Genomic DNA, 9,968 nt, shown 5'->3' on the forward strand with positions numbered 1-9,968 from the left:
GGCAGGGCCGGGTCAGCCAGGTCGGTTGAGCCGGGGGAGAGGGCGAAGATGCCGGGGGTAGTACCGTCGGGGGAGCGCGGCGAAGATGCCGGGAAGACCTGAAGGCTCACGTCCGAGGCGTCGAGGCAGTCGTCATCAGAGGGCAGGGGATCCGCTGCGCGGGAACGGCCAGCCCCGGTACCGCCCCTAGCAGTCGGAGCGGGAGGCTGGTCGTGCGGACTGTCCTTGAAGCCGTCGTCGTCATCCTCCGAGCCAGAGGGGTGGCCGTGGCGAGGGTCACGGTCGCTGCGGTGGCCACCATCGCCTCCCCCAGCAGAGCCGCCCCCCAGAAAGCTATCGTCGGGGATGCGGGGGCGGCCAATGTGGTTGGGCGGCTCGGGAGAGATGCGGAAGTCGAAGCCCTGGTCGTTGAAGAAGACACGAACCGTGCCACGGAGTCTGGATGAATCAAGGGATTTGACCTTGACCCGGACCTCCTCTTCCTTACGGAGGGAGAGCTCATCCACCACGACCACCTTGCCAAGGATGCGGGACATGTTCCGAATGACCCGCTCGGAGCGGGCAATGTCGGGGAGGCCGCCGATGAGGATCCATGTAGTGTCCAGGACCGCGACCGCCGGGGGTCCTGCACCGGCACGGAGATGTCCACCACTAGCTTGTGGAGGGCTAGGGTGATGTCTCCGCTGCGAGTGCCGTAGCCGTGGCTGACCGCGTCTGGAAAGACGACCGAGATCTGACCTCCCGGCAGCATGGAGACCTGCCAATCCCAGGAGCAGTGGTAGAGGTGGTTGAGCTCGGTCTCGATCATCTCCGGCGAGGCCACCCCATCCTTCACGGTGACAACGGCCAAGAGCGATGGAGAAGGGGCGGGGATGTCAGGCACCTCGATGTGGAAGTAACCGAGGCCCTCAATCCCGTGCTCATACATCATCAGCTCCTCAGCCACCGGGCGGTCGGGGCAAAGGAAGGCCGGGTGGTCCGGGTCGGAGCAGAGGTAGCAGCACCGAGGACGCGTGCACACAACCTGAGAGTGGCCGGAGAGGCCGCGATTGAAGCACTTGACGAGGTCGGCGGAGCGGTCGTCGGGTAGGAGGGCGGTCGTAGTCGAGGCAGCCGGATCGCGAGAGGGGCCAGTGGCCGGGGCAGCACCATTAGCCCGCGCAAGGCCACGCTTCTTCTTGCGCTTGCCCCTAGGGCGGCCGCGACCCGCACCATTGCCGGCCGGGGGGAGGTGCGGCTCCCCGCGGGGTGGCTGGTACCGGCGCACCTTGGAGGAGGCGGGCGGAGGGTCCAGCAGGCCCTGGGAGCGGGCGGGGGAGCGCGGGCGGCCGCCGCGAGCTAGGGAGCGGCTCGGCTCCCGCCGGCGCGACAGAGAAGGCGACCGACGACTCGGTTCGTGCCGGTCCGCGGCCGGAGGAGGCGAGCGGGAGCGGGAGCATTTTTACAGAATGAAACGGTACCTCTGTTGTATTATTTAAATTGATGAAAACAAGCTGACACGTTCGTTCACAGGATAGAAACTCCCACATTAACTGGAGGAAAGAGAAAACTATGTACAGCAGTTATCCTGGTTGTGTTTTAGCAGTGCCAATTAAGTAAAAGAAGATCATGATAGCTGCATATGTTTTAATTTATGAGTATGAAAGTTCTGTAGCAAATGAAACTCTATTTCTGAAAATACATATGTATTTTCTAATGCATAATCGTGTAATCATGTGGGCAATTCAGATAAAGCCTACACCTTAGTTCCAAGTAATTTAGATGCACTATTAATCATAAGTTCATTAACCAAAATAAATCCATATATAAGTGAAGTGCCATATTTACTAATTAGCTTCTCATATGTATCTAGTTGATGCTGATGAAAAGGGGTGGAGAGTTGATCTATGCTGGGCCAGTTGGACACCATTCATGTGAAGTCATCCAGTATTTCCAGGTAATTATTAATCTTAATTTGTCCTTACACAAAATAACTAAGTACATGCACATATAATTTGTATCACACATTTATATGTGATGCAAGTCAATTTAAACATATCATTTACCTGACCTAATTATATTTTGTTTGCATCTCTTTCTATTATGTACTATTCTGAACCCATTCTCCAGTCCACATGAATTTGCAATCTACATAATACATGAAGGAGCAAGCAATATTAATCACAGAAGGCTATACTCAGTTCACCACCTGCTTGTGTTATACAAACTAGTGAAATTATTTTCTTTATTCTTTCTAGGAAATACATGGGGTTCCCGGTATCAAGGACAAGTACAACCCATCAACATGGATGCTAGAAGTTACTTCTACATCTATGGAACTTCAACTGGGAGTAGATTTTGCACAAATCTACAGGGACTCATCAATGTGCAAGTAAGTCAATTTCGAAGAAACATTGCTTGTAAAACAGATTGAAAGTTTTGATCAGAATACCTGAGAAAAACAAAACAGGCTTGTGATCTCAAAAATGAGTTTTGACCAGAATGGAATATAAGCATGGGTTACCATAGCATACTTAACAGACATACCATTTAGTACTTAAATTTCTTTTAGCGCAATATTCATGCTAACCAGTATGTAAATTTTGTGACCAAAGGGACAAGGACATGCTGGTGAAGCGCTTGAGCATACCAGTTCCTGGTACAAGTGACCTCCATTTCCCAACCCAGTTTCCGCAGAAGTTTCGGGAGCAATTCAAAGCTTGCCTCTGGAAGCAGTGTTTGTCATATTGGAGAACTCCTTCTTACAACCTGGTGCGGATGGTATTCATAACAGTGGCCTGCATTTTCTTTGGTGTGTTATTCTGGCAGAAAGGCAACATCAACCACATGTACGTAAGCCATCTCTTAATTATGCCTCTTAACTGATGCATGTATGATGGAAGCATATGATTGAAGTTGCTTGTTTTGTTTGAGGGTAGAAACGACCAGCAAGGTCTCATCACCATATTGGGGTGCATGTATGGAACCACTCTGTTCAGTGGCATCAACAACTGCCAATCAGTGATGCCTTTTGTCTCCGTTGAACGCTCCGTCGTGTACAGGGAGAGGTTCGCAGGGATGTACTCTCCTTGGGCCTACTCCTTTGCGCAGGTCCTATTAATCACATGAAGATTACTATCTTCAGATAGATTTTATTACTGCTATGTTCAGATATTGACTTATCTTTTTTGGGGATAGGTTGCCATGGAGATACCTTATGTGCTGGTGCAGGTAGTGATCTTCATGTTGATAGCATATCCGATGATAGGGTACGAGTGGACAGCAGCAAAGTTCTTTTGGTTCATGTACACCATGTTGTGCACGCTGTTCTACTTCCTTTACCTGGGAATGATGATTGTGTCGCTCACCCCCAACATCCAAATCGCTTCCATACTTGCATCCATGTTTTACACCCTACAGAACCTCATGTCTGGGTTCATCGTGCCTGCGCCTGTAAGTAAAGCCATCTTAACTCTAGTACTAGTATTAACCATTACAAAATAATGGTGCTTACAAAAAATACATAAACATATGGCAGCAAATACCAAAATGGTGGATATGGCTCTACTACATCTCCCCAATGTCATGGACGCTCAATGTCTTCTTCACCACGCAGTTCGGAGATCACGACGACAGGATGATCGATGTATTTGGAGAGACCAAATCCGTCGCAGCATTCATGAGGGACTACTTTGGTTTTCGCCGTGACCTACTGCCACTGGCAGCGGTGGCCCTGGCAGCATTCCCTGTCCTCTTTGCCGTCCTCTTTGGTTACAACATCTCAAAACTCAACTTCCAAAGGCGATAGACAAACACATTTTCATAGTAGTAAAACAGTAGCACGATATAGAATAGATATTGCAAACACACATATCTCTGTGTGTTAAAATTGAAAGCCCGCTTACCAACACGAAGAGGTCAGTGTATGTACTTTTGTGTAAATGGGATATATAGCAGAACAAAATTCCAGTAGTAGCTAGTATTCGAGAAGATGTGCGATATTGTCGTTAACAGACACTTAGGCACTTTCACTCTAGCCTATCTCATTTAGTATTATTATTGTAAATCATTTGTTATTATTGTGAATATATTTGCAATACAAGTTTTGTAGTGATGAAAAACCACAACGCACAACCCTGACAATTTTCATGAGCAGAATAGAATTGGTATTTTGCTGGGACGGAGGAAAAGCCCACCCCGCTCCGCCTCCGAGTCGCTCCTGCGGGCAACTCCGGGCGGCAACCCTAGCGCCGTCGCCCCCCGCTCCTCGCCTCGGCCTCCCCTTCCTCGCCGTCGCAAGGCCGCATGACGTAGGCGGCGGCGGGGCGCCCCTCCTGTCCGCCGACGTCGGGAGGCAACCCTCTCCTGCTCCGACTCCCTTCCCCTCCCCCGGCGTCATGGTGGCTCCTCCCCCCCCCCCGTCCAACGACGGCTTGTGGGGCTCCAGGGCATTGGGGTGCTCTGGCGGCGGATCTGGGTGTGTCTGCCCAGATCAGGTTGTTGGTGGCGGTTCGTGGCGGCGGGGACGGCTGGCGGCCCTGCTAAGGTGATGGTATTGCTGCTGGTGGATGTGATGCTCTGGTGGGGTGGTAGGGCTCCCGGTGGTGTTGGCTAGGGCGTGGAGGCGCATGATCTGTGGTGGTGGTTAGCGTCCCGGTGGCTTCTTCTTGGGGCCGGCGGGTGGTGCGGGTTAGGGCAGCGGCTTGGCGTGGCGGCTGCTCTGGCCGTGGGCAGTAGTGCCGCGGTGAGGTCCGGACGGTGGCCTCTCTGCTGCGCGGTGCTACACGGTAGCTTGGCGAGGAGCGTGCCCGGCAGATCCGACGCTTGGAGCTCGGCGGGCGGCGCGGGTTGGGCAGTGATACGTCTCTATCGTATCTATAATTTTTGATTGTTCCATGCCAATATTGTACAACTTTCATATATACTTTTGGCAACTTTTTATACTATTTTTGGGACTAACATATTGATCCAGTGCCCAGTGCCAGTCCTTGTTTGTTGCATGTTTTTTGTTTCGTAGTAAATCCATATCAAACGGAGTCCAAATGGGATAAAAACTGTCGGAGATTTTTTTTTTGAAATATATGTGAATTTTGGGAAGTGAAATCAACGCGATACGATGCTCGAGGGGCCCACGAGGCAGGGGGTGCGCCCCTGACCCTTGTGTACACCCCGTAAGGCGGTTGGTGCCCTTCTTTCGCCGCAAGAAAGCTAATATCCGGATAAAAATCGTGTCCAAAATTCAGCCCAATCGGAGTTACAGATCTCCGGGAATTTAAGAAACGGTGAAAGGGCATAATCAGGGAACGCAGAAACAGAGAGAGACAGAGAGACAGATCCAATCTCGGAGGGGCTCTCGCCCCTCCGCCGCCATGGAGGCCATGGACCAGAGGGGAAACCCTTCTCCAATCTAGGGGGAAGGTCAAGGAGGAAGAAGAAGAAGAAGAAGAAGAAGAAGAAGAAGAATAAGGGGGAATCTCTCCCCCTCTCTCCCGGTGGTGCCGGAACGGTGTCGGGGTCATCATCACCGCAATCTACACCAACAACTTCACCGCTATCATCACCAACTCTTCCCCCCTCTATGCAGCGGTGTTACCCCTCTTTTACCCGCTGTAATCTCTACTTAAACATGGTGCTCAACGCTATATATTATTTCTCAATGATGTATGGCTATCCTATAATGTTTGAGTAGATTTGTTTTGTCCTATGGGTTAATTGATGATCATGATTGATTTGAGTTGCATGTTTTATTATTGGTGCTGTCCTATGGTGCTCTCCGCGTCGCGCAAGCGTGAGGGATCCCCGCTGTAGGGTTTGCAATATGGTCATGATTTGCTTATGGTGGGTGGCGTGAGTGATAGAAACACAGACCCGAGTAAGTAGGTTGTTTACGTATGGGAATAAAGAGGACTTGATGCCTTATAATGCTATGGTTGGGTTTTACCTTAATGATCTTTAGTAGTTGCGGATGCTTGCTAGAGTTCCAATCATAAGTGCATATGATCCAAGAAGAGAAAGTATGTTAGCTTATGCCTCTCCCTCAAATATTGCAATAATGATTACCGGTCTAGTTATCGACTGCCTAGGGACAAATAACTTTCTTGTGTGACAAAAAGCTCTCTACTAAACATAACTTAGTTGTGTCTTTATCTAAACAGCCCCTACTTTTTATTTACGTACTCTTTATTATCTTGCAAACCTATCCAAAAACACCTACAAAGTACTTCTAGTTTCATACTTGTTTTAGGTAAAGCGAACGTCAAGCGTGCGTAGAGTTGTATCGGTGGTCGATAGAACTCGAGGGGATATTTGTTCTACCTTTAGCTCCTCATTGGGTTTGACACTCTTACTTATCGAAAGAGGCTACAATTGATCCCCTATACTTGTGGGTTATCAAGATCTTTTTCTGGCGCCATTGCCGGGGATCTATAGCGTGGGGTGAATATTCTCGTGTGTGTTTGTTTGCTTTATCACTAAGTAGTTTTTATTTTGTGCTCTTGTTTTCTATCTTTAGTTATGGGTAGGAAACGCAAAATACCAAAAAAATTAGTGGTACCTACTGAATCAATGGTTGAAGAACCACTCAAAATCTATCACACTACTGAAGCTTTTTACTTGGATCATCTTCGATCCCTATGTGCTCGGGCTGAAACCCCAACTAGCTTAGTTGAGGGCAAATCTTTAGATGAGCATGCTTGTTATGTGCGACACCGCATATCTGAAAAGGGAAACTTTTACTGAATCAAATTCACCATTTGCAGTGCTATACTTGGAATTTATGTGAAATATATGATTGTACTTGTTGTTCTAAAGACCCTAAGAAACACCTTCCTTACCAATGTGGGTTTAGTGATAATGGAATCATATCTTCGCATACTAAGGATGTTTATAACTACTATGATGTTCAACAAATTGATGAATTTGTTGCTTTTAGGGGTACTTGTGAAATTGCTTCTTTTATTGAAGAGTGTGATACCGCTCTCTACAAATCTGAAATTTTGGCCATACTTAAATATTGCTATGATAATTATGCTTCTAATCCTTATATTAAACCATATATTGAGGACTCCTCCGCTGTCCAAGAAGAGACTAATATTTTACAGGAGTCTGGAAGAAGAAATTAATGACATTGTGAGCTCATTGGATGAAAAAGATGAGGAGAGCGAACAACAAAAGGAGGAAGAGCGAATTGATCAACCATTCCCACCATCTAATGAGAGTAACTCTTTATCCCATACATTGTTTAATTTCCCTTCGAATCTTCCGAAGGATGAATGCTATGATGATTGTTATGATCCCATTGATTCTTTTGAAATATCCCTTTTTGATGATGCTTGATATGCTTGTGGCCAAGATGCCAATATGAATTATGCTTATGTAGATGAACTTGCTATAGTTCCTTATGTTAAACATGAAATTTTTGCTATTGCACCCACGCATGATAGTCCTATTATCTTTTTAAATTCTCCTGCTATATCGAAGAAGTTTGCACTTATTAAGGATTATATTGATGGGTTGCCTTTTACCGTTGCACATGATAATTTTGATGACTATAATATGCATGTGCTTGCTGCTCCTACTTGCAATTATTATGAGAGAGGAACTACATCTCCGCCTCTTTATGTTTCCAACACGATAGAATTGCAAGAAACTGTTTATACTATGCATTGGCCTTTACTATGTGTGCATGAATTGTGCTTTTATGACATGCCGATGCATAGGAAGAGAGTTAGACTTCGTTGTTGCATGATATATGTTACTTTGTGCTCACTACTAAATCACAAATCATTGTTAATTAAAATTGGCTTTGATATACATTGGGATCCGGGTGGATTCATTACTTGAGCACTTTATGCCTAGCTTAATGGCTTTAAAGAAAGCGCTGCCAGGTAGACAACCCAGAAGTTTTAGAGAGTCATTTATTTCTGTTGAGTGCTTCCATTAAGTTTAAAAACAAAAAAAATAAAGAGGGGAACCCAAAACTTTTCAAAAAGGAAAGTGAAAGTGAGAGAGACAAGCATTGTTGAAGTGGGGGAGCTCCTTGAACTTTGTTCATGCTCACGGAAACTTTGTGAATCTTGATTACAGAAACTTTTCAACAAAAATAATTATCCCCTTGTACAATTCCATTGTATTATAAAATTAATGTGCCAAGATTTGCCTTTAGGATGTTTACATTGCTTGTTGGTTTGTGCGGTGCAAAACAGAAACTTTGGCTGTAGTGCATGATTTTACATTTTTTTAACTGGAATGTCAAACGGTTCTGAAACTTTTTGCATTGTATTTCTATAAAAATTGTTTATTTTTCCTAATTATTTCAGAGTTTTTGGAGTATCAGAAGTATGGTGAATGTTCAGATTTCTACAGAGTGTCCTGTTTAAGATAGATTTTGTTTTTGATGCATAGTTTGCTTGTTTTGATGAAACTATCGATTTATATCAGTGGATTAAGCCATGGAAAAGTTATATTACAGTAGCTACAATGCAAAAACAAAATATGAATTGGTTTGCAATGGTACTTAGAGTAGTGATTTTCTTTATTATACTAACTGATCTGACTGAACTTTCCGTTAAGTCTTGTGTGATTGAAGTTTTCAAGTTTTGGGAGAGATCACGATGGATGAAGGAATAAGGAGTGGCAAGAGCGTAAGCTTGGGGATGCCCGAGGCACCCCAAGTAAATATTCAAGGACTCCCAAGCAACCAAGCTTGGGGATGCCCCGGAAGGCATCCCCTCTTTCTTCTAACAATCATCGGTAATTTTACTTGGAGCTATATTTTTATTCGTCACATGATATGCGTAAATCTTGGAGCGTCTTTTGCATTTAGTTTTCATTTTTATTTTATGCAGCATTCTGGTATGAGATAGTCCATGGTTGATTTATAGAATGCTCATTGCACTTCACTTATATCTTTTGAGTATGGCTTTATAGAATGCTTCATGTGCTTCACTTATATCTTTTGAAGTTTGGATTGCCTATTTCTCTTCACATAGAAAACCGCCATTTGTAGAATGCTCTTTTGCTTCACTTATATTTGTTAGAGCGTGGGCATATCTTTTATAGAAGGAATTAAACTCTCTTGCTTCACTTATATCTATTTAGAGAGATGATAGGAATTGGTCATTCACATGGTTAGTCATAAAATCCTACATAAAACTTGTAGATCACTGAATGTTTGATTCCTTGCAATAGTTTTGCGATATAAGGATGGTGATATTAGAGTCATGCTAGTGGGTAGTTGTGGATTGTAGAAATACTTGTGTTGAAGTTTGTGATCCCGTAGCATGCACGTATGGTGAACCGTTATGTAACGAAGTTGGAGCATGAGGTATTTATTGATTGTCTTCCTTATGAGTGGCGGGCGGGGACGAGTGATGGTCTTTTCCTACCAATATATCCCTCTAGGAGCATGCGTGTAGTACTTTGTTTCGATGACTAATAGATTTTTGCAATAAGTATGTGAGTTCTTTATGACTAATGTTTAGTCCATGGATTATATGCACTCTCACCCTTCCATCATTGCTAGCCTCCTCGGTATCATGCATTGCCCTTTCTCACCTCGAGGGTTGGTGCAAACTTCGCCGGTGCATCCATACCCCGTGATATGATACGCTCTGTCACACATAAACCTCCTTATATCTTCCTCAAAACAGCCACCATACGTACCTATTATGGCATTTTCATAGCCATTCCGAGATATATTGCCATGCAACTTCCATCATCATCAGATACATGACTTGAGTATTTATTGTCATATTGCTTTGCATGATCGTAAGATAGCTAGCATGATGTTTTCATGGCTTGTCCATTTTTCAATGTCATTGCTACGCTAGATCATTGCACATCCGATACACCGCCGGAGGCATTCATATAGAGTCATATCTTTGTTCTAGTATCGAGTTGTGATATTGAGTTGTAAGTAAATAAAAGTGTGATGATCATCTTTATTAGAACATTGTCCCATGATAAAAATAAAAGTGGCCAAAGAAGCC

The 9,968-nt window shown here is 45.1% G+C and overlaps 1 protein-coding gene across 1 annotated transcript in view; it reads left to right on the forward strand.

Annotated features, from left to right (window-relative positions):
- The window catches only part of LOC119301047 (ABC transporter G family member 41-like), a 22,215-nt gene extending 18,137 nt beyond the window's left edge, over positions 1-4,078 (forward strand). Inside the window, exons 18-23 of the mRNA XM_037577950.1 lie at positions 1,853-1,936; positions 2,238-2,371; positions 2,595-2,828; positions 2,919-3,090; positions 3,178-3,432; positions 3,518-4,078. Coding sequence (XP_037433847.1) covers positions 1,853-1,936; positions 2,238-2,371; positions 2,595-2,828; positions 2,919-3,090; positions 3,178-3,432; positions 3,518-3,787 — 1,149 coding nt within the window. The 3' untranslated portion in view covers positions 3,788-4,078. The remainder of the gene's footprint in view (positions 1-1,852; positions 1,937-2,237; positions 2,372-2,594; positions 2,829-2,918; positions 3,091-3,177; positions 3,433-3,517) is intronic.
- Positions 4,079-9,968: the final 5,890 nt, after the last annotated feature.

Source organism: Triticum dicoccoides, chromosome 5A (assembly GCF_002162155.2).
Source record: "Triticum dicoccoides isolate Atlit2015 ecotype Zavitan chromosome 5A, WEW_v2.0, whole genome shotgun sequence".
Taxonomy (NCBI): domain Eukaryota; kingdom Viridiplantae; phylum Streptophyta; class Magnoliopsida; order Poales; family Poaceae; genus Triticum; species Triticum dicoccoides.